General features: G+C 39.0%; 1 protein-coding gene across 2 annotated transcripts; it reads right to left on the bottom strand.

Annotated features, from left to right (window-relative positions):
- Positions 1-2016: 2016 nt before the first annotated feature.
- LOC117522467 (GATA-binding factor 6-A-like) lies at positions 2017-7829 on the bottom strand. 2 transcript variants are annotated; one of them, XM_034183889.1, is made up of 7 exons: positions 7746-7829; positions 6285-7187; positions 5845-6017; positions 5046-5171; positions 4862-4949; positions 4691-4788; positions 3534-3853 (listed from the first exon to the last, which is right to left on the bottom strand). In XM_034183889.1, the coding sequence occupies exons 2-7, from the start codon at positions 7126-7128 to the stop codon at positions 3701-3703; spliced, it is 1482 nt and encodes a 493-aa protein (XP_034039780.1). In that variant the 5' UTR covers positions 7129-7187; positions 7746-7829; the 3' UTR covers positions 3534-3700. The 2 variants fall into 2 exon arrangements, with proteins under 2 accessions (XP_034039781.1, XP_034039780.1); XM_034183890.1 differs by lacking the exon at positions 7746-7829 and having other exon boundaries at positions 2017-3853; positions 6285-7170.
- Between the last annotated feature and the right edge of the window lie 9860 nt (positions 7830-17689).

Below are 17689 nucleotides of genomic sequence, written 5' to 3'. Positions count from 1 at the left end.
TTTTTTTAAAGGAGCACAATTATTCTTTCACAGCAGGAACTCTTGATTTTTCTCTGTTTTTTTTTTCCTCCCTCAAAATCATGAGGAATTAAAACTATCCAGTCTTTGTTTAACAAAGGGAGGAGCGGGGAGCGAGAGCGTTCACAAATATGCCTGAAAACATTACGCTTTACAACAACATGCTCAACTTCAAGACACTTTAAACACACTGTTCTGCACTGACGTGTGACACCAGAATTATTCTGCTCCGTTTAAATATAGAATTTCTCATAATGTTTTTTTTTTTGGCGGGGGGGCAGCAAACAAACACATTTAAAAACAAAAATGAGGCTTAAAAATGAACATATTGTTTCATAAAATAAATAAGATCAGGAGCATGACAAGCCCTATGTATGCTGAAAAAAGAACCAACTTCAAAATGTGTTTAATTTAGTAACACTTGAATGAATTAAGTTGTTTGAACATAAGTTTGTAAGTTAGATCTAACTTACAAACTTGAGTTCAAACAACTTAATTCAACTATTCTCTTTTTTCATTGTACAGTGCTGTGCAAAAGTTATAGCCACCATAAAATTTGGGGGTGGGGAAAAAAGTGTTTTCCAAATTTCTTAGTGGGACAACAGAAAATCTCCATTTAACAATGTAAAACATCCTACTCCAAACAAAAATGTGAACTTTGATATTTTCATTAAAGAAACCAATAGATTATTAAATGACAAACCTCATTTTGAAATAATAGTTATTTAAAAAGCAGAGCTTTGTTGGAGTTGTACTTAGCAACACAGTAATAAATTAACTGTTTAAACACAACCCCATTTTTCTATAAACTGCAGAAACCACTGACATTGAAAATAAAAAAAATGTTGGACCAACTTCATAAAGTGCTCAGGTGGTAGCACTCAGATAAATTTGATCGTAATTGATGTCAATTTATTATGTTAATTTGGACAATCTTACTCCGTTTGAGTGTTACCAATTGAAGCAATTTAATTGGTTTTCCTCTTTTTTCAATATAAATAAAGTTATGCCATTTTAAAGGTGCATATTTCTACATATTTTGAATATAAATATGAACATTTAACTGTTTTTTCTTTTTTTAAAAGTTTGAAGCACAGTGACCATGTCCTAAACTTTTGCACAGTACTGTAGATTAAAGCGAAAACAATATGACTTTTACACTGAAAAAAAAATGGATCAATGTAATAAAAGTGTTTTAATTGGTAGCACTCAAATGAATTATGAATTAGGCTGATCCAAATTGACTTAACAAGTCATATTTTGTGCCAAATTATTCACATAGTTTTGACAAACTTAATTTGTTCGAGTGCAACCAGTTGAAGCAGTTTCATTATGTTGTCTCTTTTTTTCTTCATTTCATCAGATGATTTTAAAATTTTATTATTTTACACATGAAATGACTTTGTGTGTGTCCATGCCTTCAGAGACACAGTGAAAAGAAACACACACTTTTTAATATTTACAATTCCATGCACACTGGCAAAAAAAAAAAAGAAAAAAAATGGGCTAAAAAAAAAAAAGAATGTCGGTTGGTAACACACAAACAGCCAAATTAACTCACCATATATTTATATTATAGACCAATATTTATGCCAATTTGTTAAGTTGGATGAACTCATTTAATTTGAGTTGAGCGAGTTGAAGCAATTTATTTAGGTATTCTCTGCCATCTGCTCACTAAAAAAAGAGAAAAATAAACAACTTGCTTCAGTCGGTAACACCCAAATGAAACGGGTTTTTCCAGATAAAGTTAGAAGTTTACATAAATATTACTTCCTAAGTTAATTTGGATCAAACTAATCTATTTGAGTGTTACCAATTGAAGCATTTTTTTTTTAATTAATCCATCAATTTTTTTTTCAGTGTTCAGCAGTTTTCAGAAATAATTTCTTTCCATGTTTAATTTGGTTTGACACCTTCTTATTTTGGATTCATAATCAAAGTAACATCATTTGTTCAGAGGTGACACACGAACCACTGCTTTTTTTGGGGGGGGGGGGGGGGGGGGGGGCTGTCAATGTTACACAGTAATGCAGTTTGCTCGCTTGGCCCGCTGCACACTTTTGTTCAAGCAGCCGTTCACATGTGAAAGAATTTCAGCAGCTTGGCTCCATTCCCAGCGTGAGTTCACTTTTGCTGTGAGACAAGTACCTTCAGGCTACCCAGCGGCTGACAAATGATTTGATATCAATACGTGTCTGAAAGAGGTGACTGTTTGAATATTTGTGCGAACAGTTAAAGCTGTAGTCCCTTTCAATTTTTTTATTGTTTTCTTTTATGATTACTTATAAAAAGGATTGATTGTTTTTTCAGCACCACTACAGTTTTGTTCCTTACTATTCAAATAATCCCAATTATTTTCTGGAAACAATTAAAATTTTTTAGACCCACGTGGGTTAGAATACAGAGACATGACGCCATGACACACTTTCTGTAGTGATGTCATAGATGGTGTGGGGGATAGCAAAATTGAGCTGAAGAGCCAACCTTCAATTCCAGTTGATAGCACCCCCCACCACCACCACCACAAGGGTCAAATTTAACTGGGAAGAAAGCGACCAAAGCAGCTAATAAACACTGGAGAATAGAGATCCTGCTGGGAAGAACTCAGGATAAAATCTAGACATTTTTCAAACTAAATATTTGCTGGATATCTGCTAGATTTGTAATACAACCTGCACAGATCTGCTGGGTCAGGTGTCAATATGAACATTAGTTACAGAAATAAAGGTTTTACGCGGTTTACCGAAACGAGTGATTGGGGAGACTCACGTTTTATCACAGCTTTATTACATATATGTTTTCTGGGTTGTGAGTCTGAAATCCTGAGTTCCCAGTTTCTCAGTGAACTTTCAACCCCATGCCTGTGGTTCTTTCTGTATGTCGTCGACAAAATCTCACAGATCAAAACTCACTACAATTGTCACGGAATCCCCCCTGCACAAAAAATAAATAGTTTAACCAGAAATAGAATGTGCTGTAATTTTGTAATATACCACAGAAATAAAGGCACTTTATAATGACTAGATATGAACACAAAGTAAATTTTGTGGAAAATCGAAAGGGACTACACCTTTAAACAAAACATCTCATACCCTGTTTACACCAAATGCAGTAAGAGCTTTAACATGTGCACACTGAAAACAGAAAGTCAGAATTAGAAAAGATGACAGAATGGTTTAAGATCTACTCTACAGTGATATCTTTATTAACAATCAGAGCTTTTCAACAGTGGAAGATTTATAAATATTTTCTTTGATTCAAAGTTGTCTTGGCACTTGTGGCGTGGTTCCAGTTGAGGAAAGAAATAATAATAATAACAATAAAAAAAAAAATCTAAATGTCCTCAGCGCTTCATGAAGCTCCGGTGTCCAATCAATAACTTCTTCTTCAGAGAGGAAATCCATATGTACAATATTTTCATACGAACCAAGGCGTGGTTCTGTGCCATGGACAGGAGAGTGCACGTTGGGTCCACAGACTTTCCACATTGGACCTCGACCCAGTGAAGGCGCGTTGTGTTTTTTTTTTTTTTAAACAATAGTGATCCCTGCATATTCCAGATATTCCACACTCGATTCCAGCTCACACTGGCCGGGAAGCAAAAGTGGCCATTGGAGGCCTCGGCACTGGATCCAGGCACAGGGGTCAGATTGATGTCCTCCAAAAAAGATTTGGGTGTTCAAGCCAGGGCCATGGGGCACCACGGTTCACCCCGCACTGAAGCCACGTCTGATGGCTGCGACAGACCGTATAGGCCGTCCTGTCCTGAGTACTTCACGGCTGAGCCGGAGCCTGTTCCCTCTGTCGGACTGGACAGCACAGAGGAACTGACCTGCAAAAATAAAGAAAAAAGTCATCATGGGGCTAATGCACACCACACACGCTCTGCAGGCTCAACTCGCTCTGCACACTGACATATAAATTTTTGTGGGGACTTATGAAACCTTATTATCAACAATATCTGCAGTGAACTTCAAGGGACCACACACCCACACAATGTTTTTTTAACATTACATGACTTCATATTATGACTTTTTTTGTGACTTCATCATGAACTCACTCAAACCAATTGATCAGAAATATTTTACTAATGAATATGAGCTTTTGATCAAATCTGTAGCCACACTGGTAGTAGGGATATTAAGGTAAATGTGTTTCTCAGGCTGTTTTACCTGACCTTGACATGTGACCAATCTGTTCCAAATGTTAACTGTCTGGAGACACAAAACGGTAGTAATCCCACCATATTTGGTGAAAATCTGTCCAGTTTTATTATTGTTATTATTATCATCATTTTTTTAGTTAGTTATTTTGCACAAACACACAGAAGCCAATACAATATCCTGCTTGTGTGGCGGCGGTGCAGGATAATAAATGTGCAGAAATGAAACTGATAAGTGAATTCTGTTTCAGTGTGATTTACGCTTTAGGCCTGAAAAACCTCAAAGCTCCTGAATCATGTGGCGCTCATATTACTGTAAAATATGACATTCTCAATAACAACATTCATCCCCACAGAACAGAGGAGTTTTCTTTTTATGTCTATAATAATACACAATTCAAATTTTAACATAGGAAATTGTAAAGATGACTTTTCCCATCTCTTTTTCTTTTCTTTTAAACAGGCATCATTATTGTGTGTGCTTTAATTACAAATCAAGCTTCTTACCCCTGACACTTGTGCAGACGGAGAGCTGGTTTTGGAGCAATCCTCTGAATTGGATGAACATGTGGACGTTGGGGTCATAGACACAGCGCTGCTGTTTCCTGCAAAAGGCAATATTTTATTAAATTTGCTTTATTGCAATTTTGGATTGCAATTTATTGACAGGTAACTCACCAGAGGAGCCTTTTGTTTTATTCAAAGTTTTCGGTTTTCTTTTTCTGGTCTGGATACCTTCTTTCTTCATGGCCAGAGGTCGAGGCACCTGCACATTGCACCAGCATCACACGCAAATTACACTTTTTGAAAGCATGAAATTGGCTTCAAACCAAAGGAAGGGGGAAAGGAATTGTTGTCTCACCCCGTGTAATTTTGTGTAGAGTCCACACGCGTTACACACCGGCTCCCCCTCCGCGTTCCTGCGCCACAGGGTGGTTGTGCTGGTTTGACAGTTTGCGCACGACAGGCCGATTCTCCTGGACGTCGACTGGTGATGGGAGCACAGTAATTATTACAACTCAAATTAAAAAGGTTAAATAAAATGATCATTTTTGCCTCATCGGCTCAGTTGTGACGCTGATTTAATAGACATTTAGGCACGATTTCAAAATTTGAGATGCATGCAAGAGGCCCTCCTTGTTTAAATTATTTGCAGATTATTTTTCAGACTGTTAATTTTCACGAACATCCGCTTTTTTGTGTGCGTAACGCCGTGCGTAAAGGCGACATGCTAAACGGCATAGAGACATTTCCGCCCAATTCTCACCTCTCTCACACACACACACACACACACACACGGGTGACACATTGGGTGTCTGATTAAACACGCCTAATTCATTTATTTGAATCCAATTAAACCGAGGCAGTAAACAAATCAAAACAAAAATAAAACAAACGAAGAAAAATCAATCAATCTTTTCTCCAGATAAGCGTGAAATTAATGAGGGATTAAAATATTACTTGGAGATTCAAATTTTGAAATTTTACTGAATAATGTTTGCTTCTAAATGTCATTGTGATGTGTTGTAATTTGTAATTATTTTAACCTGGCCCATAATGGGTTTTTTTTTAAGTGAGAAAAACGTGTTGTTTGCGCGCTGTTTTACATCGATTAACGGCTTGTTTTAAAGAAGTGTCCAGTGCTGCTGACTGAGACTTACCGTCCGTTTATGAGGTTTAATCAGCGGTCTGCTCAGCCCGTTCATTTTGCTGTACAGGCCGCAGGCGTTGCACAGAAAGTGTCCGGTGCCGTCGCGCCTCCACAGCGGCGTGGACATGGAGCCGCAGTTTACGCACTCTCTGCTCTCTCCCATATCGTCGAGAAAATCTGGAACTGAAAAGGATAAAAATCGACTTAAAAAAAAGAAATTACATAAACATATCACGTTAAGGAGCTGCGCATGACGTGTCATAATTTTTTTTATATTTGTGGAGATTCTGAAGCCTGGCGCACTTTTTGACAACTTTTTACGCACAAAAAAATGTGCACACACGTTTTTAAATAATGTGTTTTGACTTCTATTAAATAATCTGCTTTGCCCGCCTTGTTCTGCGCGGTGTGCGCTCATGCACGTCAGTATTTGATTTTGTTGTCTCTCACCTCCGTTTGGTCCTCGGATCAGCGGCGCTCCTCTGCTCTGCAGCGTGTGCAGCATCGTGTTCTCAAAAGCCCCGCCGCTCCACGGAGAGGGCAGCTGGGACAGCTGCGGAGCCACGTACGGGGAGTAGGGACTCGGGTAGGTCCCGCTCAGAGGCCGGGACAGGCCGTACTGGTCTCGGCTGCTCATGTTCAGCGTGTTGCTGTAGCCGCTGTCCCGCGGAGTCCCGTTGTTCATAGGCGGGCTCGGGGGGTAGTGGAAGCGGCTGGAGGTGTGCGGGCTCCCGGTGCTGTAGGACGGGCTCTCCGGGGTCGACTGCGACCACACCGAATGGCTGGAGACGCCGTGGCTCGGCTGCGCAGAACCGCTGGCTTGCAGGTATGAGAGGCTGGTTATCATGGGGCTCACGCGGGAGGTGGGCACGTACACGGGGGAGTTGGGGTTGGAGTGCATGTAACCCCCGGAGGAGGAATCATATCCAGTTTGGCTCTGCGCCGCGGCAATGGCCAGGGTTTGGTACATGTCGGTCGGGTCCACCAGCAGGCCTGCCTTGTGCGCGCTGCCGGAGAGGACCAGTTTGCCGCCCTGGTCTAAATCCGTGAACAGCGGCATGTCCTCGGAGGCGGTCAGGGTGGCGTTATGGTGTCCGAAGTGCACGTAGGAGTGTAGCGATCTACGGTGCCCCAGTGCGTCAAGGTCGCTCGGAGGCGCCGGTGTCCTCAGCTCATCGGAGGCGGACCCGTCCCTCCTGCTGTCACCGGACAGGTAGGTGTGATCAGCCGGTGAGCCGGGGCTGCTGGATGCTTCTCGCTTGACCATGGACCAGCTGTGTTCGCCCAGGTCCATCCAGGAGCACTTTCCATACACCGTGTGGATTAATAAAAAACTTCAGGGTGCAGTCTGCCCTGTCATAGGAAAAAAAATAAAAATCTGGAATTAGGGAAGAAAATGTGGCGTAAAGTTAAAGCCTCAAACGCGTTAAACATTTGGATCCAAATTCCCCTTCGTGGTTTATACGCGATATTTCATGGTGAACGCGCAGCCTCGTTCCCGTCTCCAAACGTCTTAATTTGATTCGTCATTTCACGCCTTCTCAACATCCACTGCTGTGAACCGCGTCGCCGACGCCAGGAGCTTTTTGAGAGAATCCATCCGTGTCAAATCCTCCCAGCCATAGAAGAGCGTGTTCACACACACACAAACACACACACGCGCGCGCACGCATGCACAGATAGGAAACAAAAACGCAATATGTCTTCACAGCAAAAGATAACTGTTTGATAAGGAAGATAAGAGCCGAGCGGCAGGATGGAGCGATTAAAAAAAAAAAAAAAAAGATCTGTGCGTAATGACGCAGATGTGGCACCGCAAAGAATTTCGCCCCAAAAAAGGAAAAAGAAAACACAGCGACTAAAACGACAGATTTGAATTATTTATTTATTTATTCTTCTTCTGTTACTTACCTGCTAATTTTGAGCCATGAAGTTGTGCGCGAGGTTCACAGCAACGAGCTTCTGTCTTTGCTTCTTCTGGAAGTTCTGGGAAACGTTGCTGCGCTCTGACGGCGCTTATGAGAGGAGGCGCTTGTAGCGACGGCGGCGGCGGGAGGCGGACCAATGTGGGAGCACGACGGGGGTGCCAGCCTGTGAACTCCTCCAATCAATCACAGAAAAGGAGTCAGAAAAGGAGTCGGTCAGGCCCGAGGAACCGGCGCATGGCATCACCTCTCCAAAACTTTAGGACAGAAGGACGGAGCTCAAAACTTAAGGATACAAGTTTTTTCTTTCTTTCAAGTTTTTTTCTTTCTGTTTTATCAATATACAGCATATATTGGCTTGAAAATATCGCATATTATTATTGTCGTTTGCGTTTTTGCCTTGTTTCCAGACGTTTTCTAAAGTCTAAAATGAATTTTATGGATTAGATTTTAACTAAACTCAGAACAAATATTAGATCTGATATTGTATTTATATCTCTGCTCAGTGCGCCTTTACTGTTTTTTTTAATGTGGGGAAAATCTTTAAGTTGTATGTTCTCATGATCTTTATATTGCGTTTTAGGAAAAAATAAAAAAAAAAGCCTGTGTGGAATTAGTAAATCTATTAATTGGTTTAATTAAGTCAGAGACGCGTTCTGTGAAGTGTCACGTGAAGATTTTGTCTTTGATCAGGCAGAGTGACGAGATCAAAAGCACCGACATGATGACACATTAAAGCAAACAAATGCTGCTTCGTCACAATACTTTGAATAAATGTAGTACTACTACGACTGATACTACAACAAAACTGTTCACGAAGCAAACAAATGCTGCTTCATCACAGTACTCTGAGAAAATGTATACTACTACCACTGATACTACAAAAAAAATCTGTTCATGAAGCAAACAAATGCTGCTTCATCACAGTACTCTGAGAAAATGTATACTACTACCACTGATACTACAAAAAAACTGTTCACGAAGCAAACAAATGCTGCTTCGTCACAATACTTTGAATAAATGTAGTACTACTACCACTGATACTACAACAAAACTGTTCACGAAGCAAACAAATGCTGCTTCATCACAGTACTCTGAGAAAATGTATACTACTACCACTGATACTACAAAAAAAAATTCTGTTCATGAAGCAAACAAATGCTGCTCAATCACAGTACTCTGAATAAATGTACTACTACTACCACTGATACTACAACAAAACTGTTCATGAAGCAAACAAATGCTGCTTCATCACAGTACTCTGAGAAAATGTAGTACTACTACCACTGATACTACAACAAAACTGTTCATGAAGCAAACAAATGCTGCTTCATCACAGTACTCTGAGAAAATGTACTACTGCTACTACTACTACTACTACTACCACTGATACTACAACAAAATTTCTGTCCATGAAGCAAACAAATGCTGCTTTGTGACAGCACTCTGAGTAAATGTAGTACTCTGACACTACAACAAAACTCTTGCTTTATCACAGTACATGTAGTACTACTGCTGTTGCTACTACTACCACTGATACTACAACAAAACTGTTCATGAAGCAAACAAATGCTGCTTTGTCACAATACTCTGAGTAAATGTAGTACTGCTACCACTGATACAAAAAACTACTTTATCACAGTACTCTGAGTAAATGTAGTGCTTGTACTACTACTACCACTGATACTGAAACAAAACTGCTTCATCACAGTACTTTGTGTTAATGTAGTATCACTACTGTTGCTGCTACTACCACTAATACAATAAAACTCTTGCTTCTTCACAATACTCAGTGTAAATGTACTACTACTACAACTACTACTGCTGTTGCTGCTGACAAATGCAGCAAAAAAATGCTGCTTTGTGACAGTACTCTGAGTAAATGTAGTGCTTCTACTACTACTACCACTGATACTGAAACAAAACTGCTTCATCACAGTACTTTGTGTTAATGTAGTATCACTACTGTTGCTGCTACTACCACTATTACTACAATAAAACTCTTGCTTCTTCACAATACTCAGTGTAAATGTACTACTACTACAACTACTACTGCTGTTGCTGCTGACAAATGCAGCAAAAAAATGCTGCTTTGTGACAGCACTCTGAGTAAATGTAGTACTCTGACACTACAACAAAACTCTTGCTTTATCACAGTACATGTAGTACTACTGCTGTTGCTACTACTACCACTGATACACAACAAAACTGCTTCATTACAGTACTTGTTATACTACTAGTGCTGCTACTACTACCACCAACATGAAATGAAATACCTGCTTCTTCACAATACTCTGTAAATGTACTATTACTAGTACTACTATTAACACTGACACTACAACAAAGTGCCTGCTTCATCACAGTACATTGTGTAAATGTAGTGCTACTACTACCACTGATACTACAACAAAATTTCTGTCCATGAAGCAAACAAATGCTGCTTTGTGACAGCACTCTGAGTAAATGTAGTACTCTGACACTACAACAAAACTCTTGCTTTATCACAGTACATGTAGTACTACTGCTGTTGCTACTACTACCACTGATACTACAACAAAACTGTTCATGAAGCAAACAAATGCTGCTTTGTCACAATACTCTGAGTAAATGTAGTACTGCTACCACTGATACAAAAAACTACTTTATCACAGTACTCTGAGTAAATGTAGTGCTTGTACTACTACTACCACTGATACTGAAACAAAACTGCTTCATCACAGTACTTTGTGTTAATGTAGTATCACTACTGTTGCTGCTACTACCACTAATACTACAATAAAACTCTTGCTTCTTCACAATACTCAGTGTAAATGTACTACTACTACAACTACTACTGCTGTTGCTGCTGACAAATGCAGCAAAAAAATGCTGCTTTGTGACAGCACTCTGAGTAAATGTAGTACTCTGACACTACAACAAAACTCTTGCTTTATCACAGTACATGTAGTACTACTGCTGTTGCTACTACTACCACTGATACACAACAAAACTGCTTCATTACAGTACTTGTTATACTACTAGTGCTGCTACTACTACCACCAACATGAAATGAAATACCTGCTTCTTCACAATACTCTGTAAATGTACTATTACTAGTACTACTATTAACACTGACACTACAACAAAGTGCCTGCTTCATCACAGTACATTGTGTAAATGTAGTGCTACTACTACCACTTATACTACAATGGAAATCCTGCTTCATCATAGTACTCTGTGTAAATGTAGTAGTAGTACTACTACTGCTACTACTACCAGCAATAATATACCACTAACACGCCAACAAACCATAGCTTGATTACAGTACTCTGTGTAAATGTACTACTACTGCTGCTGCTACTATTACCACCTTGCTTCATCACAGTGCTCTGTGTATCCATACTACTAGTAGTAATAGGAGTACATTATGAATAGTAATACTTGTACTACAACAGAACTCCTGTTACATTACTACTACTACTACTACTACTACTATTGCTGCTACTGCAAACTCCTGCCTTATCACACTAACAGTATATGGTACAGTACTTCAAAAGTGTCTAAATGCTAAATGAAACACTTGGTTCAGAAAATGCTGTTCACACTGTTCAAAACTTTAAATTGCAGAGTTACTTCAGAAAAACAATCTGTTAAATTGTACAAAGGTTCAAACCAACCAATGATTTCCTAAAATGATCATCTGTTTCTAAGTGCTTGTACGACAATTATTTTCACGTTTGCTAAAATGAAACATTTTGCTCAAAAGAAGCTCATTGTTTCAAAACATGTGAATCAGCATATGAAACAAATAATTTGGAACATTTGAAAGCCCAAATAAATCAAAGTCTTTTAAAAGAAAATGAATGTTTCAAAATGCTTGAAAAATTAAATAATCCATTTGCATCATAAAATGGTGGTGTTTTGAAATATTTGCAACACCACGTGAATTAATGACTCGAGCTAGAGTCACAGCTTCTAAAATAAAGTGCTGTAATGGAACGATGGTGTCACGCACAACAAAAACTCCCACCGTGGGGACACTCAGCTCCTCTTTGCTCCTCATTTAGGAGGTGTGATTTTATCTGAGGGAGTCACCAACCAAGGCCAGCAACAACACAGCACTTTGTCTCCGAGGACACGAAGCTCTGCTTCTTTTCTGTCGTGTCTGAAGCGGTGAGTCAGTGACGTCCCTCATGCACGAAGGGAAAGTGGCAAGACTCCGCCCCGTCTCCGCCCACAAAGAGCACCGACGTCCAATCAGGTTTATTTAGACATATTATTATTATTATTATTATTATTATTATTATTATTATTATTATAAATTGTTATCAAAATTTTAATATACAAAAAAAAAAAAAAAAAGAAATTGGAGTGAATATAAAACTCCAACATCCATGACAGACAGTTACACTTTCCATAAGAGGTAAATGGCATGGAAAGTAACTAAAATATATAGTTATATTTTTCATTGTATACGGTCAGTGAATAAGAGCAGCAACAACAAAAACAAAGAGTAATGTTAAAGTTTAATTCAGATGACTTCATTAAATTCAAAACACTGTGTTGATGCTAATCAAAAATTTATAACTATTATAATAAAACAGTCAATATTTAAAAAATCTGTAATTGGTTTCTTCAAGGTGGTGGTATAATAATAGTAGTAGTAGCAGTAGTAGTAATAATAATAAAACAATAAATATTTTAATCTATCATTTGTATTACAACAACATCAGCAACGATATGACTACTACCACAGCTAATAAATAATAATAATAATAACAACAATAAAATGCACAGAGTAAAGATGTATTGAGTGCAGAGTTAAAAAAAATACATATTATATATTGAAATAAATTCTTTCTATATTGCAAAGAAACATTTTAATAACGACTGTGTAAATGTCCGGTGGATTAGTGGTTAGCACGGTTGATTCACAGCAAGGAGGTCATGGGATCGAATCCCACTTGTGGCCTTTCTGTGTGGAGTTTGCATGTTCTCCCCGTGTTTGCGTGGGTTTCTTGTCACAGACATGCCGGGTAAGTGAATTGGAAACTTTATAATTGTCCAGGTGTCCCTTGCAAAAGAGATCTTGAGCTCAGTGGGACTGTTTAAAAAAAAAAAAAAAATACGAATTACGACAAAATAATGAGTATAGTAGTAGCAACAATAAACATACAACCATTTTTTGAAATCTGCTTATTCTAGTTAAGGGTCCCGGGGAGCGGGGATTGGGCTGGAACCCAAACCCAGCGGTCACTGGATAGGTGGGGTAAACCCTGAACAGGCCGCCGGTTTACAACAACAACAATAATAATAATAATAATAAAAGATAGTTTTCAGTGTCGAATTTTATTATCAACCTTATATATTCCAAAATGTTTGATTAATATAAGTAACACTAATACAAAAACATTGTAATAAGAACAACAACGATATTATTTCTATTAGTGCAAATATAATAAATGTTACTGTCTGGTTGAAATGTTTGTTTTGTGGCCCTCTTCGTGTATGTGTGTGTGTGCGTGCGTGTGTGTGTACACATGTATTGACGCGCTCTTTCTGTTTGAGCTTATTCCGCTGCAACATGGAGAAAACACACAATTAAATCAGTCATCACTTCACCGCATTCTAATGATAATTTCGGTCAGTTTGTCAGTCGTGAGTTGTTTAAATGAAATGCGTCGGAAAGCAGCACGCGCTTAACCCGCGCGCACGCCGTGTTTGCGCGCTGAGATATTTCACTGTAAAAAAAAAAAATATGTCGGCAAATTGCTCTCAGTTTGGATTTTGCAAATAAAAAAAAAAAAAAAAAAAAGCAAACAAATAAATAAATAAATATTTTCAGCACACAGTGGGAAAAAAGTTTGTAATATTTCATACACTTAAAATAAATTTTAAAAACCGTTTTGAACTGCGGCAAAAACACATTTTCGTGCGATAGATAGATAGATAGATAGATAGATAGATAGATAGATAGATAGATAGATAGATAGATAGATAGATAGATAGATAGATAGATAGATAGATAGATAGATACGCAAAACATTTAGGCGCAATTACTCTGCACTAAACCTGAAAAATAGGAAAATTAATATTTATAAATTGCTATAAATAAGAAACACGCATGTGTCTCACGCGGTGACGGAGCGACACAAAGTCATTATTAAGACTGTTTGTTTAGCCACTAAACTGTCCTCAGTTTAGTTTTCAGTAACATAGTGGCTGATATTAAAAGAACATGTCCAGTTTGGGGGGTGTTGTCTAAAACCTAATAATTATACGCCATTAAATTTACTCACACTTTCATTATATCTACAAAGTAGTAGAATATATTTCAGTTTTATGACAATGCAATCAGATTTTACAGAATATAACATGAACAGTAAGGCAATAAAACATAAACACATTATTATTATTATTATTATTATTATTATTATCATCATCATCATCATCATCATCATCATCATGTGCATTGCAATCCAATGCAATTTAATACAATTCAATGCAATACAATTTATTTATATATTATAAGTCACCCAAGACACTTGACAAGTTGCTAGGCAACAGTGGTAAGGAAAAACTCCCTCTTGTGTTTTTGAGGAAAAAAACTCAAGCAGGCCAGACTCAGAGAGGTGACCAATTGCTATGGCCATAGTAATAATAACAAAGATCAGGTAAACAAAATACAACAGGCAGGGGTGGTGGCCAAGTGGTTAATGCGCTTGGTTTCAGTTCAGAAGGTTCCAGGTTCAAATCTCACCCCTGCCACATTTCTCCATGTAATGTGGTGTTGCATCAGGAAGGGCATCCAGCGTAAAACCTGTGCCAATTCAACATGCTGTGGTGACCCCGAATGCAAACAAGGGAGCAGCCGAAGGGACTTACTAGGTAAACAAAATACAACAAAGAATTTTCAAACATGCAAACAAAAACAATTGACCACATAGCAATTCCATGAGCTGATACCTTTAACATTCCAAGTTCTTCATGCAGAATGTGTTCAATTCTCTCACGGGATATTCGCACAGCATCTGCTAGCTGATTAATCATCGATCGTCTGTTGTCCATCACCATTTTGTGAACAAGGTCAATGTTTTTCTGGGTTGTGACTGTTGCAGGCCGCCCAGACCTTGGGTCGTCTTCAAGGCTCTCTCTGCCCCTCTTAAATTCAGCTGCCCACTTCTGCACTGTAGATATGGAGGGAGATTCATCCCCTAATGTAGCAACCATATCCGCATGAATGTCCTTGGGCTTTAACCCCTTCATATGCAGGTACTTAATCACACCGCAATGCCAGATTTTGTCCATTTTTGCCATTTCCCTCTACCACGAACTTTCAAACTTGGCTATGAACCACAAACTACCTCACAACCTGGAAGAAAATAACACAGTTAGTCATCAGAAGAGGTGAACTTAATGCATGCCAAGTTTTATTGAAATGGCATTTCTCCTTCTTGGTGAGCCTTAGAACTTTTCAGCCTACCCTCGTAGACTTCCTCTGAGGAGCGTGACCCACAGGTCATCACAGTTCAACAATATAGCTTCCAGTAATTTCAGTCCAGATACGATGTGGTGAGGTAGGTCAGCCGTCACTGGAGATCAACAGCACCTTGACAAAGCACACACACACACACACACACATTGTGTGTGTGTGTGTGTGTGAGATAGATAGATAGATAGATCTATAGATAGATAGATACATTGATAGATAGACAGTGCAAGTTGGTTGTGTGCTATAGATTAAATTCTAAAAATCATGTAGCCCTTTGCTGCATTTATTGGCTCCATGTTTCAGTTCAGCCTTTAAAACATTGACCTGTTTACTCTTTTTTTATGGACGACCCAGTGGAGTTTTACGAGTATACCCTGCACAGGTTTCTGCCTCTGTCTCCCTTGTGTTGAATGGCAGCTTATCCACTGCAGGAGCAAAGGCTGCTGGGAGGCAGTGAGCATCAGACCCTCCTATTTGAAGTGGTAGATGATTAAGCGGGCCATGACAGGTGTAAAAGCAACCTTTGTCATGTTCAACGTGCAACGTCCTTGCTTCCTCAGTTCACCCACAGCAGAATGTCCTGCTCACCTGTGGCTGCAGGAGTGTGCATGTGTCACTCGTGGTAGTGACACGCCTGCACCGTTACACTGATACGATCCGTGAGCTGCACACAGATTCCTGCTCATTTGGAGAAGCTTGATGCCTGCGTGTTTATGATGTTGCCCTCACACAAACACAGAGAAAACGACATGCAGCGGAGGCCGCTTGCTCCTGACGCGTAAACGTTGCTTTCTTGGTGTCTTGAGAAGGACTGAGGCACATCTATCTGTGTTATTACGGCTTATTGTTTGACTCACTGAGTTATCAGTACAGCAGCAACATGTCATATCAACCTGACACACTGCACGGTTCATTTGACCTATTCCCCCACTAGCTTCGGCTGCAGTTGTGCACGATCTGTTCCATACATTATCGCCTCTGCCAGTGACAGAGGAGGGTGGGGGTGACGTGATCCCTTCTGTTTGTTTATGCACAACAAAAATCATATAGTTTTTGACAAAGTTTGGGGGAGAGATGGCTTTTCTGTCTGACTGAGCTTTAATGTAATAATTCAAAAACTCAAAGTTAATTTTTCCCTCAGTCCATGTGTTAAATCTACTTAGGCATAAGAGTGGGAAGTTACGATTTTAAAGCATCGTGCACGACGGCACACTGGTATCAGTGCCGTGATGGACCTGCTCACTCTACCAGCCGAGCTAAACCCGCTAATGTACTGATCTTAAATTATATTTAATCTGTCTTGTTTTAATTTAAAGGATCTAACTTAATGTGGGAAGCCATTAAGTGTTGAACGCTTCGTTTTTTGGTTTACTAGGACAGAAGCAGGTATTGAATCAAAAAAGCAAAAATGAAAATTGGAATTCATGCAAAGACAGTGAACTGCTTCAAGGCAGTGGTGAAGATAACATATTTGCTGGAAAACTAAAAGTTGGAGGCTCAATCGTTGATTAGTACCGTATGGAATGTAGTAACTGATGTAAATAAAGTTCAAGACATACAGTATTCAGTGACTTGGAAATGTTCATGTATCCAACCCCTGACTTGTCTGAAGAAAACTGGCAATAAAATTGATTATTTACAAGTATTATACTAAAGGGGCCCATTACTTATGCAACCCATCATCTTGGCTTTTATATTTGTAATTAATTTCTATCAAGTTGTAGAGATTTGTTTTCTGTGTGAGTCTAAGGTTGATAATTTTAGAATTTTTTATATTGAGAAGCCTGATTTACTTTTTGTATTTGAAATGCCATAAACAAATTAAAATGTGTGAAATACTAAGGGGCTGAATACTTTTGCAAGCCACTGTATCTTTAGTACTAGGTCTCTCCTAACTTGGTGTGAAATGAGTGGTTACTTACAGACCCAGATGAGGCATAATAGTTGTGTTGTAAGGAAATGTTAGTTATGACACGATGACTGTGTTGTGTTTGTCTGAGCATGACCAGGCATCTCAGTGTTGAAGACCCCAGCAACTGGAAAAGACCAATGGCTACTTTTGAGCGATGGGGATGGACTGGTTTGCTTAGCAATGTGGCCCCAGGGTGGTTCTATTGTGTCGTGGCACTAACGCATGCTCCAAGGTTTGACCTGACCTGTACACTGGCTGTGAAATTCCATAATCTGACAATTATTTAAAATTATTTTATTTATTAACAATTCTTTAATATTTGTTGGACAAATGAGCAAGCAAACTCTCATACCTTGGTGGAGACACATTCAACACTGATTTTGATTAAATCTGTTAATCATTAATACTCTCTCACAGACTGAAAACAACTGAAATACTCACCTGGATTAATGTACAGTGGGGTAAAAAAAAGTATTTAGTCAGTCCCTGATTGTGCAAGTTCTCCTACTTAGAAAGATGAGAGAGGTCTGTAATTTCCAACATAGGT

The sequence above is a fragment of the Thalassophryne amazonica genome, chromosome 12 (assembly GCF_902500255.1).
Source record: "Thalassophryne amazonica chromosome 12, fThaAma1.1, whole genome shotgun sequence".
NCBI lineage: Eukaryota > Metazoa > Chordata > Actinopteri > Batrachoidiformes > Batrachoididae > Thalassophryne > Thalassophryne amazonica.
Note: the sequence above shows the minus strand (reverse complement) of the source record. Positions and strands in the feature narration are given on the sequence as shown.